Source organism: Megalopta genalis, chromosome 13 (assembly GCF_051020955.1).
Source record: "Megalopta genalis isolate 19385.01 chromosome 13, iyMegGena1_principal, whole genome shotgun sequence".
In the NCBI taxonomy this organism is placed as follows: domain Eukaryota; kingdom Metazoa; phylum Arthropoda; class Insecta; order Hymenoptera; family Halictidae; genus Megalopta; species Megalopta genalis.
Window position 1 is genome coordinate 11,395,645 of NC_135025.1, and position 17,832 is coordinate 11,413,476.

Genomic DNA, 17,832 nt, shown 5'->3' on the forward strand with positions numbered 1-17,832 from the left:
TTTGAGCCGTTTATTTTGAAAGTGACCTAAGTTCATTTTTCAAAAACATCGAGCTAGCTATTTTAATATTCACACTTAGAAATGCGAATTATACATATAATTATGTTATATGTATTTATATAATATGTTGTACATATATATATATATATATATAAATACATATAACATAATTATATGTATATATATATATATATATATATATATATATATATTATATAATATAATATAATTATGTTATATATATAATATTTATATATAATTATGTTATACATATAATTTCATGTCAGCAAAGCTGAAAGAACACAGTGACCCTTAGGAACACAAAAACATTATACCACCATGTTATCAATTAGCAATATTTTTAAATTTATTAAAACGTAAAAACCTTAAATATCTGGATTTTCAAATAAATGGACTTGGGCCACTTTCAAAATAAACGGCTCATTTATACACGGCAACCAGCAAGAGCCCGTTTCCAACGGACGCTATCCTTACGCAGACCGTCCAATTATTTTTCCCACGAGCGGCCGATCCCGATGGTCATTATCGAAGATCTACGGAGGATCCCAAATTTACCGGCTTCTGCTTTTCGATCGGTAAATTTCGTTTCGTTCACAGTCTCGCGTAAAATACGCGTTAAACGCGGATAACATTTGTTTAGCACGGCGGAATCTTCATTATTCCATTCAGTGTCCTTATCGAATTTCAACGTTTCAACTGTAAACGTCCGAAGTTCACGCGATTCATATGTAGTAAATTCTCCCCAATTGTCCTTCAGCTCGGAGGATAAAAATGGACAATTTGGGAAGAGGGGATTTTTCGAGCCTCGCGGCTCACAGTTTTATAGTTTTGTGTTGATAATCGGCAATTATAAAAACGAGCCGTAAGACTCGTATAATCGTGTCCCCTTTTCCAAAGTTGTTCACTTTCGTTTCCAAGCTGAGGGACAATTGGGGAGAATTTAGTGTATGTATTACGATCCGTATATAGGGTGGATTCTTTTTGAAATTGCTATGAAACGACCGTTTAATATTTCTCGAAGTTATTTATTGAAAAGAGTAAATCTACCGACTATAATTTGAAAAAATAATTTCATTCGAATGGCTAGCAATTTTTTAATACATTTACGGGACACTTTCATTTCGTTCGTGGCTCTGTTTCGCGAAGATTTAGTCATTAAATTGTAGGTATAAAATTGGTTGCAAGATTTCATTCGTAAATAGTATTTGTAAAATTGGTCGTAAGTTAATAATATTATAAAAATAATATTATAAATAATAGTATACAAAAAATAATATTATAAATAACAACATATAAAAAATAATATTATAAATAACAATATATAAAAAATAATATTATAAATAACAACATATAAAAAATAATATTATAAATAACAATATATAAAAAATAGTATTATAAATAACAATATATAAAAAATAATATTATAAATAACAATATATAAATAATAATATATAAAAAATAATATTATAAAAAATAATATATAAGAAATATTACAAAAAATAACATTCATAGTTATTTTTAAATTGAAAAAATTTCAAGAAGATAGTCCCACGGTGACCATGACCGCGGTCGTTTTCTTTATCCGAAATGAAAATTTGTTCGACATTCTCGATTAGTTTGAGTTCGGCTGTTGCATGAATCAGAGCAAAAACAGAAGGTCGGTAATAAACAAAATAGCGACATTTTGAAATTTGATCAACGATTTTTCCTACTGCATTGTACAAATCGGTTAAACATTTATTCGAACGGTCGAACCTAACGAGTCCGAATTTCTACGTGTTCACGATACGCAAAAACAGAAAATGAACTAAGTTCCGCTTCAATCTTAATCCTGCGAGTAAACGGGGCCCGCCGAAATTGTTTTTCTCGCGAACCGGATCGGTCGAACCGTGTTTAAAAAATCGGACGGCCGGTACATTTAGATCGTGGACGGTAATTGAACGTGCAACTGGTAACGCGCCGGCATCATCGTGTCCGGCGCACGTCGAGGCGCGTTCGCGTTAACGACTTCTATTTTGCAGATGCTACAAGCGGTATCTGCTTCTTTTTATATCGTATCAGCCTTTCGATAAACGGCCTCATTTTCTGTTATTATATCCGGCGAATGTGCGTGCGCATGTGCGGCCAGCGTATGGTGCAATAAAGTGAGAATGCACACCTATGTGACACACGACGGTTAGCCGGTGACCTAAGGTAGTGAAGCTTGGAATCACCCCATATATCGATGCAATACACACGTGCAACTGGGCTATCGATCGCTATAGCAGGGGCAAAGTTCCATCGGTTAATGAAAATAACTGTAGCGGTGTATATTTTTCCCTGTGCCAGTTACAGTTTTTTGAACGCGACCGCACATCCGCTGAACCCCTAAGGACTCCACCATAGGACGCGGCCCCGTATAAATGGTCGTTCCCGCGACATTAAAACGGCGTTGTCCGCCGTAAGGCCGGCGCTCGCGGTTGCCGCGTGAATTCTTTATGCCTGTGTCTCGCGAGAAATATCGGACGGCCGCTCGATAAAATCTTTTCACGGGGCCCCTAATGTTTCCCAGTCGATCTCACCGGCGAACACCTCGCCGGCGAATAGACGACTGACAGCGAAAAACGCATTGTTGCTACTCTCGTTAACCGATACTCGGAACTATCGAAGGTTCCAGCCAGTTTTTCGCTGTCGTCGTAAAACGATCTTCCAGATCTTCCACCTTCGGCGTGTCGAACGTTATCAATTGCTATTCCTCTCGCCGTTAAGATTGAAGCGCCAGAATTTATTTGGTACGCGCGGATATCTTACGAGTCTCGAGTAACATTGTCTTCTCGAATATTTTTTCTTTCTTCCTGTTTCTCCCCCCTTTTCTCTCTTTGTTTGGAACTTACGGAATTGCTACATAAAATCTCTCTTTTTTTTATTACACACGAATAAATTATTATTATTATTCTTTATTGTTATTATTACTAAATTGAATTACTTAGTTGAAGTATTAAAATTCTCTTGACATGACACCTTTTCCCCAGGAATTCTTAAATAATTCAAAACTTCTCTGCCATAGATAATTTTTCCTATTTTCCCCCCTTTTCTCTCTTTGTTTGGAACTTACGGAATTGCTACATAAAATCTCTCTATTTTTTTATATTAATTCTTCTATAACAAAGGGTTTTTCTATCCCTACACACGAATAAATTATTATTATTTTTTATTGTTATTATTACTAAATTGAATTACTTAGTTGAAGTATTTAAATTCGCTTGAAATGACACCTTCCCCAGGAATTCTTAAATAATTCAAAACTTCTCTGCCATAGATAATTTTTCCTGTTTCCCCCCCTTTTCTCTCTTTGTTTGGAACTTACGGAATTGCTACATAAAATCTCTCTTTTTTTAAATTAATTCTTCTGTAACAAAGGGTTTTTCTACTCCTACACACGAATAAATTATTATTATTATTTTTTATTGTTATTATTACTAAATTGAATTACTTAATTGAAGTATTTAAATTCGCTTGAAGTGACACCTTCTCCAGTGATTCTTAAATAATTCAAAACTTCCCTGCCACAGATAATTTTCTATAAAATGTAAACTACCCCGAGAGATCGGTGTAAGAGTTATGGGAACTTTTTAATCAGTTCCATTTAGAATGTAGAACTTCTCGAGGAATGTACTCGCCCTATAAGATCCGGTGAGAACAGATGAAGAAAGATTCCTGGAGAAAGTTTCGGTTACGACGGAATTTATGAAATTTCAAAATGACGGTTTCTCAATGGTTAACGATGGAATAATATCCAGAAATTGTTACAGCGATATTTCGAAATATGCCATTTGTGTTTCTATTCTTTCGATGACCATTTTAAAGTAACAATTTTTGATCAAACTTTTATTGTACAGCATTCGAAAATGCTGCGTATGAATGTTTTACGAGTTCGTTCATTGTTCACACATGATTGAACTCTTTCCCTGCTCGAGACACGTATTTCACGAACCCAGTACCAAATCTGGTACTTCGAAATGTTATCGCTTATTACTAATTATCATATTATTGCTGTTCCGAATTCAATTACTTTTCTAGCCTCTTGTTTTTATAATTCCTTTTTCCGATTAATTTTGAAATCTTACATTCTACAGCTTAATTAATCTATATAAAATTTACAATTTTTCTACATATTTAAAAATGTTAAGTTTTTGTATATATAAAGAAAATGTTAAATTTTTATATATATAAAGAAAATGTATAATTTTCATGGACGTAAAGAAATATACAATTTTTGTATATATAAAAAAATTGTCAAGTTTTGCACATATGAACACATTTACAATTTTTGTATGTATCAACAAATTTACAATCCTTGCATATGTTAAAAAAAATTCGCAATTTTTCTATATGTTAAAAAATTTACAGTTTCTGTATATATTATTAACGTATAAAAAGAAAAAGGGAAAAAATGTGGAACTGTGACACGCGGCGTTGTTTTTAACAGCTGCAGAAATGTCCCAAAATTCTATTCGGTTGTGGGAAGAAAGGCGACGAATGTTCCGCGAAATTTGCACACCGCGTAGTTGGTCTAACACGTCGAAGAAAGTTGGTCGCGGGTTCACACTGAAAGGTCCTGCCACGTAGAGCCCGTGTGTCATCGAGCGGGGCGAAGTTGTGCTCTTGGTAAATGAACTCTGTTGCACTTGCAGGATCGTGACAAGGGCGTGGTCCGAACACATCTAGCCGAAACTATAGAAGAGCTTAAGAAATTCAACGCGAGGCGAAAGCTGAAGGAGGCCGTGAAGGCGGCGGTTTCGTCATCGAAATGGCACGCCGGCTATTCGGAGGTTAATGGCGATAGTTTTTTCGATATAGGGGATGATAAATACACGACCACAGGTATGAACGATCGAGGAGAATATATACCCGCGAAATAATCCGGCGCGTCGCTCGTCTCGTAGATCTCGCGAAAAAGGACTGGAGAGAGGCGGTGAACGCTTGCGCGTCGTTTGCGTGGGTTTCAATAAACTAATTTTAAATGATCTTAAAGAAACTTTATATAGCGCTTTAACCTTTCGAAAGTGCTACGAACGTATTGATTTTTTTCAGATAGTTTGAAATTCCCAGTCTGTAAGTCCTTTTTCCTGTCAGCCGTTCTATTTATTGAACAATCTGCGACACGCGAAATCTTGTTCGCCTTCGATCAATTAGCAAAATTCGGTCACGAACGCTTGCGATAGATAAAAAAATAGAACTCGTTTTAGATAGTTCTTTGTTGCGAATGGAACACCTTATCGTCATCTAATATGAATGAAATTCTATTTTAGGTCCTGTAGCAGAAATTTTAGACTCTCTAGATGATATTGAGCTACTTCAAGAGGGTGGAAGACTGACACGCTATGACATTCTGGAAGCGATTCACGATCGTCGTCTTCGAGCGTCTTTAGAGGTACGAATACGCTAACAGGTGTCACCGTTTTGCTTTCACATCGTTATTACAATTTTCGTCTTCCTTCGACATACACTTTTGTCGTAGTACTCGGCCCACTGAGTAAGCTTTCAATTTTCTAGGGACCCTATTCTTCTCGTCTTCTGGAAATTGATTTTTAACAATTCTCCAAATTGCCGCAGCCCTTTACTTTCTGTACAGCAAAGATTATTGAACCGACCACGCGAAATTGATTTATTGGATCAAGGGTGGTTGCAGGGTGGCACTTTCTCCGCTGCAGTTAAACCCTGATCGTGCGTCGGTATTGTAGGGACCGTCTTCTGAACCGACGATCGATGTCGAGTTTCAATTTTCTTGCGACATATTTCCACGAATTTCTATAGGATTTCTATCGATCGAATGTTTCTTGTCATCAATTGAATTTTTATCTGTTTAATGAGCTGTTTGCGTCGATGGTACATGACAGATTGATAAGCTATGGCGCCACCATCGGTTTACCTAACCCTCTCAAGATCATTCCGACTTCCACCGTCCTCTTATCTCACCCCTTCCGGGCACATCATTATGTTTTTATCCCGAGGGAAGAGTGGATAAGGGCGCAAGCGCTCAATCCTCGGCTGTCAAGATGGCTGACGTGCTATTGTGGTAAACAAAATGCCACGGAGGATCGCGGGATCGCTGGATCACGGGACGGGGTTTATAGATGTGCCTGTGCGTCTCGTTTGTGCCGGATAAGGGGTCGCGTGTTCCAAAGAGAAAGAGAAAGAAACGAAAAGAATGCGACTCTGCCAGCTGATGTTCATTGGCGAGGCCGAATTGGCCGGCGACCTCCTTGAAATCGCAGGCATCCTGGTGAGTAGATCGGCTCCAGAGATCTATATGTAGATCGCCGAGATCCTCTCCCCTCTTTCGTACCATGATGCAAACAATGCTGTTGGCCAACGCAACCGCGCGCGATGCACTTTCAACGTGACACGATGGGACATCTAAAGGTTTCCCAATGAACTATTCTGTTTCACCGCGAATTCGATCCTTTGGCGAACATGCGAAATTCTAGTATACGTTGGACTTTCGTCAGAATAATGGAAGTTGCTAGACCGTGAATCTTCACGTTAATTTCCACTTTTACACGTTGTTTTGCCAACTAATGTTGTCCTAATGGCAAAACGCATCTTTCTTTTGGTAGAAGGTTGCTTGTGGTCAAAGAGAAATGAACATTTTATTTGCTTTTATCGTTTTTAAATGAAATAAACATTGTCTGCAAGACACATGAGCAAAATAGAAATGGAATTCTTTGTTTAATCATTTTAATGAGCTGTTGCCGGTAACGCCATCTATGTTTTCAAAGTGTTTTCAATTTTAGTAACTCATATTTCCCCATAAAATTTCTGTAAAAATCTGCTGGTTAAAATTGACTGTTTATAAAATTGACTCTCTCAAACTGACTGTCTAAAATTGATTGCCTAGAATTGATTGTTTGAAATTGACTCTCTAAAATCTGCTATTTGAGGGTTTTCTGTCTAAGAAGTACTGTCTAAAATTCGCTGTCTAGGACCATACCGCAAATCAATCGTGTTTTTCTTTACAACTAATATTTCTGATTTTAGATCTCTTCTCCCGACAAAATTATCCCAAAGCAGCCATGATTTTCGCAGTTTCCAGTGCACACTGGATGGATAGATTGTAGAAGATCTAAACTCATTCTGCAACGGAAATTTTATGAAATGATTCTCAAAGAAATCTTTTCTAGTTCCTCAAGAACTGTTATTATTACTATTTATTGATTAACGGATGTAAATATTCTTAAAGACTAAGCAAAGCAAAATACATAATTAGGCACAATGTACCGTTGCGACTATTTTTCTGAAAAATTCTGTGATTCAATAGAGAGAAAGAGAGAGACAGAGAGAGAGAGAGAGAGAGAGAGAGAGAGAGAGAAAGAGAGAGAGAGAGAGAGAGACAATTCGTTTTGCTTCTGAATGCGACTGTAATCGCAGAGGTATAGAAATATGTCTTCGTGGTCTTCTGAACCGTGGTATCATTATCGCATCACGCCCGACGTTACCGACGAATTTAGGCTTCTTAGCAAGAACCGAGTGTTCTGTAGACTACGTTTATACAAGTGACTAGAACTTGGTGGCACTATGTGCATGGCATTACTAGTTGCTACTACAACAAGTAGCGCTATGAGAATACAGCTGAGTAAATTCATGAGCATAAATATCTTCATCTGAATACACTTCTTATTTTAATTCGATTTTGTACACACTCTGGCGTACACGTTATACAGGGTGGGGCATTTTAAACAGGTCACCTGAATAACTCGCTTGTTTTTGAAGATAGGAGAAAATACATTAGATAAAACTTATCGGTATCCCCCCTCGGTATCGGGGGGCTCATATATAATCTGGTATTACCAATATTTCTGTGGGTGGAGGCGTCAAGGGGATATGAAGGTCAATTCTGTTTTTTTAAATGGAACAGTAAGTTTTTTTACTTACATTCTGATAGAGTGTTTCGAGGCGAATGCAATGAACTATTATGAAGGTCATTCAAGGTCACCCAAAGTCAACTGCAAGAGAAAATAAATTGTCTTAGAGTACTCTTCGAATACTTGTGTATCACGTGTGTGTATTACGTAACACGGGCCACAAAAGATAAACAAACATTCGATCACATTGTACGCTTATCTGTATCTTCAAACATTATTGGTAATTTTAAATTATCTGTTTTAGAAAATAATTTGAAGAAAAATTCAGAGATTTATACATTTCAGCGAAGGATTAGAAGTGTCGTAAATATTTCTGGACTTTTCGTACTAAATGTCACATGGTCATAGTGTTGTGGTCGTTGCATTGGACTTGATCTTAGCTTTTACATTACGACGATAAAAATTGCACACAAGTAAATAGATGACATTATTTTTTGATTAGATTTATAAACAAATTCGTGTGATTATTTGCCATTTTACTGTATTTTAGCTTTGCTTTTCTGTGCCACTTTGAGTGACCTTGAACGACCTTCATAATAGTTCATTGTATTCGCCTCGAAACGCTCTGTCAGAATGTAAGTAAAAAAACTTACTGTTCTATTTAAAAAAACAGAATTGACCTTCATATCTCCTTGACGCCTCCACCTACAGAAAAATTGGCAATACCGGATTATATGAGTCTCCCGATACCAAGTAAGTTTGGTCTAATGCATTTTCTCCTATCTTTAAAAACGAGCGAGTTGTTCAGGTGACCTGTTTAAAATGCCCCACCCTGTATATCCGTACCGTCTCCAATGAAACGAATAGGATAAAATGATTCACGATTCTTCTTTCAGCTTTACGATATGATCTCGACACGAGTTCCAACGCCGTGCCGGGCGCCGCAGACGGACGCAGTCCAACGTGCACGGGAAGTCGAGGATCTCCTTCGTGAAATCGAACACTCAGCAATACGAAACATCGACAGAGCCGATCTCCGGGAGCTCCGTGAACTTCTGGTCCAGCCGCATATGAGGGTGAGTCCTCGGATAATTTATTTCACTAATCCCTGACAGCCTCTGCAGAAGCTGTTACCAATCGTTTTTCGCTAACAACTGCGTCACTGTGAACCAACATATCTTTGGTATTATTCTTTGCTAGATCGGAAAGTTGAAGTAAGTCGTGAACTCTAAAAGTACGTATAGGTAAGAGACGCGAATGAGGAATGTAACGAATTTCTCGTAAATGGAGTGACCACATAATTTAAGACAAATTCTCGTTTAAAATAATGCACTTCGAAGAGCGAATGTTGGTATAATATTTAGGGGATGGTCGCATTTTTAGGAACGAAGACAACGTAACACGATTGCGGATGTTATGGTGATAAGATATAAGTTAGATTGCGGATTTTATTTACTTATGGCAAAAATGAGCTGATCGAATGAGAAGCTGAAAACATGAAAATAAACCGACGGGGAAAATTCGAATTTCGCAGAGATAATTCGTAATCTATTGATCGGTCACGATAACTATAGTTCAGAGGAAAATGATGGTCCAAGTGTTATTTGGAATTCATTTGTAATAGTTTCAGGAACTGCGTTCGAAGTGCGACTTACTCGATGTCTGACCAATGGTCGTTTATTCTACTTACGAAAACCATTTACGATGTTATTGTAGCTCTTCTCTTGTAATACTCTTCTAATGCCAGTTTGTATTACATAAGTAAACGGAATAAACGATACCATATCGTTATCAGTCTTCGTAAGTACCATTTCAAGTGAAAACAGTCAGTCATAGGCCAGACATAGACGGCGATTCATATCAAACTGCACTCAATGTACGAGAGGCCTCATTTAATTTACACTTGACTCTCAATCTTCATCTTTATGTTGATTAGAATTATCGTCTTCCACAGAAATTCAAAAAATTATCAACAAAATTATATATAAATATAATAAATATATATAAATATATAAATCTTATACTTGTGTTAGAAGTGAAACTGGACACCAGTCATAATAAGGAGACGAATTCTTCTTGTTTGTATGGCAAACATTCTCGAAACAAAAGTGAAACAATTTAACGTACGTAAGTTAATGTTAATATTAAGTTTAAGATAAGCAAACATTAAACATTAATATTAAAAATAAGCAAACATTAACATTAACATCAAAGATAAGCAAACATTAACATTAACATCAAAGATAAGCAAACATCACGTTGCTTTTTCTGCAATAAAACATTTTACATTTAAATTAATTAAATTTCAGTATTAAAATATTTTTTGAAACGTTTGCTTTCTTTGCGATAAAAACATTTTACATTCAATTTAATTTAAAATATTTTTATTATAAAAATAGCAAACGTTTCAAGAAATATGTAATACTCTAATATTTAATTAAATAGAAGAAAAGAAGAAGCTAATTAGAAAAATATAAAAGTTTAAAATATTTTTATTACAAAAAAAGCAAACGTTTCAAGAAATATGTAATACTCTAATATTCAATTAAATAGAAGAAAAGAAGAAGCTAATTAGAAAAATAAAAGTTTAAAATATTTTTATTACAAAGGAAGCAAACGTTTCAAGAAATATGTAATACTCTAATATTTAATTAAACTTTTATTTTTCTAATTAGCTTCTTATACGTGTATATCTCGTATATACGTGTATACTCGATCGGAGACCAGTTTTATTTTCGTAAGTTTTCGCTGTCCAATTGTACTGGACGTCGGCCTGGAAAGGGTTGAATCAAACTAGCAAAAAATTGACTTACACCACTTTCGCTTCGATTGGCTCAATTATTTAAGCGTTTGCGGTAAATCGCTGGCAAGCTCCGCACGAACGACAGAAAACAGTATGCAGGTCGATGGGAAAACGTTTTCCTTTAAAGCCCTAAGGTCTCGCGCGATCGATCGATCGGATCGGATATTAGATGATCCTCGGACAAAGCTGAGCCTTTACAAAATGTATGAGAAAATCGTTTGGTCGGCCAGTCAATTCCGTTCCTATCAATTACCATTTTCAGTGCCGTTTTCAATGCCATTTTCAGTGCCATTTTCAGTGCCATTTTCAATTGCCATTTTTACATTCACCGATGCTTCAAGACGTAAAAACCGCTTCAAACGTATAAGACATTGAATTCGTCTTGACGTCAGCTATAACATTGTCAAGTAAAAAATATATAGTGACAATTAAAACAATACGATGACTTAAAATTTGTATTAATCATATACTATTGTATTTCATTTACGTCGCATGTAAAGTTACAACTAGTTATATTTCAATTAAATTTGTTGTCCATATTATATTTGGCAAGTACGACAATATCGATGCGTCTGTGTTATCGTATTAATAAATAAAATTAATTATATTATTTATTATAAATAAATAAAATAAGCAATTTATTATAAATTGATACACTATTTACAAAAAAATGTTCACGTTATTAAATTAGTCTGTGTTCGATAAATTGTCACATAATAGAGAAGTTTACTCTGTAAGCATACTCATTCAATTTCATACGTATCGAATAAAAAACAATCGTATCAAATAGAAATACTGTAGGTTGTAACAAACGTCTTCATTTTGGAATTAAAATAGTCTCGAGTACAAAGGCTTAATAGTTTCGTATTTAACGATAACTTATTTATACGCTTATATTATACTTACATTATTATATTATTTCGTTACATTATTATATTATTAACACATGCTATCGTGACTTTTCAGTCACTTTCCGGTGCTCCGACAAAAGAATGTTCCGAACAAAAATTAATTAGTACTCGGTCTTCTATGAACTCCAATTTAAAAAACTTAAGAAAACTTTGGTTTCCAAATAAAAAGTTAAAGTCACTTTGATTTTTCAATCGTCGCTATACAGGGTGTCCCAGGTTTTAATGTTCAAACTTTGTCAGTGTATTCTATGGCACAAAGTAAGAAAAAAATGTTATGTAAGCATAGGTCATACAGAGCTCTATTAAGAAGTTATAACAAAAATTCAGAATAGGAATAGTAATCAACTTGCTTGAATAGAATTGGCTTGAATAGATCAACACATGTCGTGTGTGTTTATGTAAGCTGTGTTTATTGATTTCATTTCGAAATGACTACCGTCGTTGACAATACATGATTGACATCGATCGAAGATTTTTTTTTACTTTTTATTTCTTTTTTAGTTGATAGAAATTTCGTTTCTTGTTTAATACCTTTAGTGAGTTATTAGTAATATACAGGGTGTCCCAGGTTTTAATGGTCAAACTTTGTCAGTATATTCTATGGCACAAAGTATGAAAAAAATGTTATGTAAACATAGGTCATATAGAGCTTTATTAAGAAGTTATAATATATTATAATACTAATAATAATACTAATAATACTAATAATAATATATAATATAATATAATAAAAAATAAAAAATAAAAAAAATCTTCGATCGATGTCAATCATGTATTGTCAACAATGGTTATTAATACATTTCGAAATGTATTAATAAACACAGCTTACATAAACACACGGCATCTATTCAAGCCAATGCTCGCAGTAACAGCAAGTTGATTACTATTCCTATTCTGAATTTTTGTTATAACTTCTTAATAAAGCTCTGTATGACCAATGTTTACATAACATTCTTTTCTTACTTTGTGCCATAGAATATACTGACAAAGTTTGAACATTAAAATCTGGGACACCCTGTATATTCTTCACATTAACAATGTTATAGTCGACGTCAGGACGAATTCAACGACCTATATAAAGCGGTCTTTGCGTTTTGAAACATTGCTAAAGTTGTAAACAACCTAATGCTTCGATTGGGACCGCTGTGGCATCGGTGCCGATGCATGGGGTGGGGGGGTGGGTGACAGCGGCGGAGTCGTGCGGTGCCGGCGATCGCCGTCCCTCTTATTTTTCGGCCCGGTATATTTACCGCGGTGTTTGACATTGCCCGTGATACACCGTAAATAGGGTGCGGAGATGTAGGTCGATCGTTAAAATTCTCATTTAAAAATTCCGTGGCTGTAGCGAGAGGAACACGTGGAGGGGGGGGGGGGGAAGGATCGTGGGAAAGAGCGGGACGAGCGCCGCAGTGGAAAGAGAAACCAGGTGGCGGGAAAAAAGCTGGACTGAGAGAAGAGGGTCGGTCGCTTTCCACGGCGCCGCGGAGAGAGAACCTTTGCTCTTGATAGCCGAATGGAACCACGATAGGCCCGCGTGAACCGACTTATTAATTTTCCTCTCGCTCGGCAACGATGGACACGTGCATTGTCTCCTGGATGCCCGATTCGCCGCGAGTCGAGCATCACACGTTTGCCCGATTTCTGTCCACCTGAACGTGTAATCAGTCCCACGGTCTTTAAAAGAGAGTCACGTCGCACACAATGCTGTATTTGTCCAAGAAAAGTTGGTCAAACTGCAATTTTACTCCAGAACGCTGCTGGAGTAAATATTTTGTTTAATTTACTTACATGTACGTATATATTAAAAATTATACAACAATTACGCAAAAATTATGTTGTATAAAATATAAAAAATATATATAAAATATATATATATAAAATGTTGTATAAAAATATTGAAAGTATGCAGAAAGAGTTCAGCGATCCGCATAATTTATTTACTGTGATGGAAACTCTATTCAAACAATTTAATTGACCATAATTCTATGAAACTCTTGTCTTATATCTGAGTATACTCGTCATAATATAAAATGTTGTCACATGTTAACGACGAGTATATTCGTTATAACAAAAAATATTACCATTTCTTTATGACGAGTATACTCGTCATAATATAAAATGTTGTTACATCTTAATATAACGAGTGTATTCGTTATAATAAAAAATATTACCATTTCTTCATGACAAATATACTTGTCATAACACAAAATGTTGCTACATTTTAATGACGAGTATATTCGTCAAAATATAAAATGTTGCTACATCTGTACGACGAGTATACTCGTCATGAAGAAATGGTAATTTTTTTGTTATAATGAATACACTCATCATTAAGATATGATAACACTTTGTGTTATGTCGACACATCTTAATGACGAGTATATTCGTCATAATACAAAATGTTTCCACGCCTTCTCGACGAGTATATTCGTCAGAACAAAAAATATTACCATTTCTTCATGACAAGTATACTCGTCGTAACACAAAATGTTTCCACATCTTAATGACGAGTATATTCGTCATAATGTAAAATGTTGCCACATCTGCATGACGAGTATACTCGTCATAACACAAAATGTAGCCACATCTGCATGACGAGTATACTCGTTAGAACAAAAAATATTATCATTCCTTCATGACGAGTATACTCGTCATAACACAAAATGTTCCCACATCTTAATGACGAGTATATTCGTCATAATGTAAAATGTTGCCACATCTGCATGACGAGTATACTCGTCATAACACAAAATGTAGCCACATCTGCATGACGAGTATACTCGTCATAACACAAAATGTTTGCACGCCTTCGTGACGAGTATATTCGTCAGAACAAGAAATATTACCATTTCTTCATGACGAATATACTAGTCACAACGCAGAATGTTGTCACATCTTAATGACGAGTATATTCGTCATAGCATAAAATGTTGCCACATCTGCATAACGACTATACTCGTCACAACACGAAATATTGCCACGTCTTCGTGACGAGTACACTCGTCATTGCACAAAATGTACAATAACTTACACGTATTTCGAAGAGATTGCAACAGCTAACTGATTCAAATCATCATCTTGATTTTTCATTTTTCATGACACATTCGAATTCAGCAACCTCGGAGAAATAAGATTGCCGCCGAATTTCATAGAAATCGTACGACGTTTTGTATCGTGGGCAAACTTTTTAGGAAAAGTTGCCACTGTGCGTCGTTCTGTGCGCTTCATTCTAAATTTGAAGGACATCGATATATCCGTGGCCTATTTCGATCGCGAGAGGATAATGGAGGGCCGCGGACGGATATAGAAGAAACAAACCCGTCTGGCATTAGCGCCATTGTATTCTTAATTTGTTGCCAACCACCGCCGGTTTAATTATAGGGGCAAATATTCGGTGAACAGTTTTCGCGGCGAGCGTCTCGCGGTGAATTATCGATGCCGGCCAGGTTCGAGCTGGCTGGAATTAACCGGACCGAGCGGTATTTAGTAAACGGATACCGTAATTTTGAATCTTAGTCTGGGTGGCTGTGAAACACACATGCATTCCAGGTAATCTCAAATACCTTTTCTTGCCTGACGTTTCAACACTAAACAAACCGAGCTCAAAATGCGATTGACGCGTGATCAGTGTTCACGGGAAAATAAGTTACGCGAGGGGACAGAAGTCGAACATCCTTATATTCTTATAGTGTCCAACGCTAAACCTAACAAGATAGTCAAAATTAACTATTTCACATTTTTCATTTTAAAGTTGTCGAAATTTCAAGGATTCTTTCATGGAAAATGATTAGATAAAAATTACATTAATAAAAATTTACTTTGATAAAAATAAAAATTAATAAGAATTTACATTAATAAAAAATAAAATTAATAAATATTACATTAATAAAAGTTAAAATTAATAAATATTACATTAATAAAAATAAAAATTAATAAATATTACATTAATAAAAATAAAAATTAATAAATATTACATTAATAAAAATAAAAATTAATAAATATTACATTAATAAAAGTTAAAATTAATAAATATTACATTAATAAAAATAAAAATTAATAAATATTACATTAATAAAAATAAAAATTAATAAATATTACATTAATAAAAATAAAAATTAATAAATATTACATTAATAAAAATTAAAATTAATAAATATTACATTAATAGAAATTTATATTAACAATAATTAAATTAATAAAAGTTGCTATTAATAAAAATTGATATTAATGAAAATGAAAATTAATAAAAATTTATATTAGTAAAAATTCAGTTTAATAAAAGCTGCGAGAAGTGCAAATAAATTCTGCCTTCAAATACATTGCAGATAATTATAAATTCTTCTAAAGCAACACGCATCGGTCACTTTTAGAGATTAATATCCTCAGTGTTAATAACATAGATAAATACGAGCTCGTATGAAATAGAAATTTCGTGCACTGGTCGCAAGCAGCTAAACATATATAATATATTATATCGATAATTATAATATGTTCAAAGTTTTCACAGCGGAGAAATTATAACACAGCAGCAATTTATTTAAATCGTCCGGTCGCTGAATTTATTCGAGAACTTGGTCGATATTGAATTTTACTTATCTGATATACTACTTCCCTTGGATTTTCAATTTAAAGCCAGAATCAGATTACCTGTTTGAAATTGTTCTCCCGTTCAGAGGGATATTAAAAATGGCCACGAAACACAAAATATTCTTTTATGAAATCCCTGTGATGCTGGAAAATTCAGGGAACTATCGACTAAATGAAATAAACGAGCCATTATACCGACGTGTGTTTCTCGGAAAATGAATTGAAAATGAATTTAACTACATTTTACTGATGGCTGTCGGCGTGACAATTTCATTCTGCATGAATTTTTTTATTCGACGTAAAACGTCATCCGGCTGCGGACCTTTATGCAAAATAAGAATTATCTAAATTAATCGCAAGGAATATAAATTAAATGAAAATGTCATTCTTCTTTTAATATAATCGTAATAAATTGAAAATAATGTAATAGCATGATTAAATTCTTGTGATCATTGTAAATTCTTGAAATCTTAAATTCTTCTAATCATTGTAAATTCTCTTGAAATCTTAAATTTTTGTGATCATTGTAAATTTTTGTGATCATTGTAAATTCTTATAATCATTGTAAATTCTTGTAATCATTGTAAATTCTTGTGATCATTATAAATTCTTGTAATCATTGAAAATTCTTGGAATCATTCTAAATTCTTGTAATCTTGAATTGATGTCTTTACAGTTTTTAATTCAGCTGTCTAGTCACAATATCGTTCGCCATTCGATAATGATTCGACCGCGAATTTATTGACAAAAATTAACGAATTTCAAAACTAAAAATCTGAGAAGAAATTCAGAGTATTTTAATGTTACTTTGATTCGATAAAAATTATTGGTAGCAGAAACAGATCGCCATGTAAATGTTTGTCTTTCGCGATCAAATTATATCAAATATTATACAGGGTGTCCCAAAAGTGGCTTGCTCTAGTAGTTCACTCGCTCATCGTTTGAACCAAATAATCGTCTTCATATGCATTGTTTCACACTTCTTTTGTCTTCACATCGATTTACAACAGTCTACAGGGTGTCACAAAAATGTCTCGCAATCCGGAAATGGCGGGTTCCTCGGATCATTCGAAGCAACTTCTTCCTTTACAAAAATTTTCTTCGAGGCATCGTTAACGAGTTATCAACGAAAAACAGTGACCAATAAGAATCCAGTGCGGCTGACGCGAGGCGGCCCAGCCAACCAGCGCACGAAGCCCAGTTCCACTCATTGGCTGGGTCGCTTCGCGCCAGCCGAGCTCGCCTCTCATTGGCCACTGTTTTTCGTTAATAATTCGTTAACGGTGAATCGGAGAAAATTTTTGTAAAGGAAAAAGTTGCTTCAAATGGCCTGAGGAACCCGCCACTTTCGGATTGCGAGACATTTTTGGGACACCCTGTATATTCTGTAATCTAAAGGGTATTTCGCCCGTTCAATTAATAAATAATAACAATAATTAGTCGTCAATCGAGTAATGATCAATCCACGACAGAGATTGTCATACACATGAATCTATCAACAATTACACCGCAGATTTCTGCATTTCTGATCAAAATCAGTAGCCGCGATTTTGAGACAACGGAACGATAAGAAAAATCGAAGATCATTACCGGGGGGGGGGGGAGGGTGGTTGAAGCAATGAGAAAAGCCCTAAGTGGCTTTTATCTCTTGCAACGGACGCGATGT

General features: G+C 35.1%; 1 protein-coding gene and 2 long non-coding RNA genes across 10 annotated transcripts in view; 2 read left to right on the top strand and 1 right to left on the bottom strand.

Moving 5' to 3' along the window:
* Nucleotides 1-17,832, top strand: part of CASK (peripheral plasma membrane protein CASK) — a 599,783-nt gene that overhangs the window by 101,656 nt on the left and 480,295 nt on the right. For all 8 annotated transcript variants that reach the window (XM_076526056.1, XM_076526057.1, XM_076526055.1 and 5 more), the window contains 3 exons: nucleotides 4,695-4,884; nucleotides 5,313-5,434; nucleotides 8,762-8,941. In XM_076526056.1, the coding sequence (XP_076382171.1) occupies nucleotides 4,695-4,884; nucleotides 5,313-5,434; nucleotides 8,762-8,941 (492 nt within the window). The remainder of the gene's footprint in view (nucleotides 1-4,694; nucleotides 4,885-5,312; nucleotides 5,435-8,761; nucleotides 8,942-17,832) is intronic.
* Nucleotides 5,456-7,280, top strand: LOC143260493 (uncharacterized). Its single transcript, XR_013034708.1, has 2 exons — nucleotides 5,456-6,286; nucleotides 7,042-7,280. It is a non-coding gene; the product is annotated as an uncharacterized LOC143260493 (long non-coding RNA).
* Nucleotides 8,894-11,588, bottom strand: LOC143260491 (uncharacterized). The gene is made up of 3 exons (XR_013034706.1): nucleotides 9,890-11,588; nucleotides 9,556-9,810; nucleotides 8,894-9,027 (listed from the first exon to the last, which is right to left on the bottom strand). It is a non-coding gene; the product is annotated as an uncharacterized LOC143260491 (long non-coding RNA).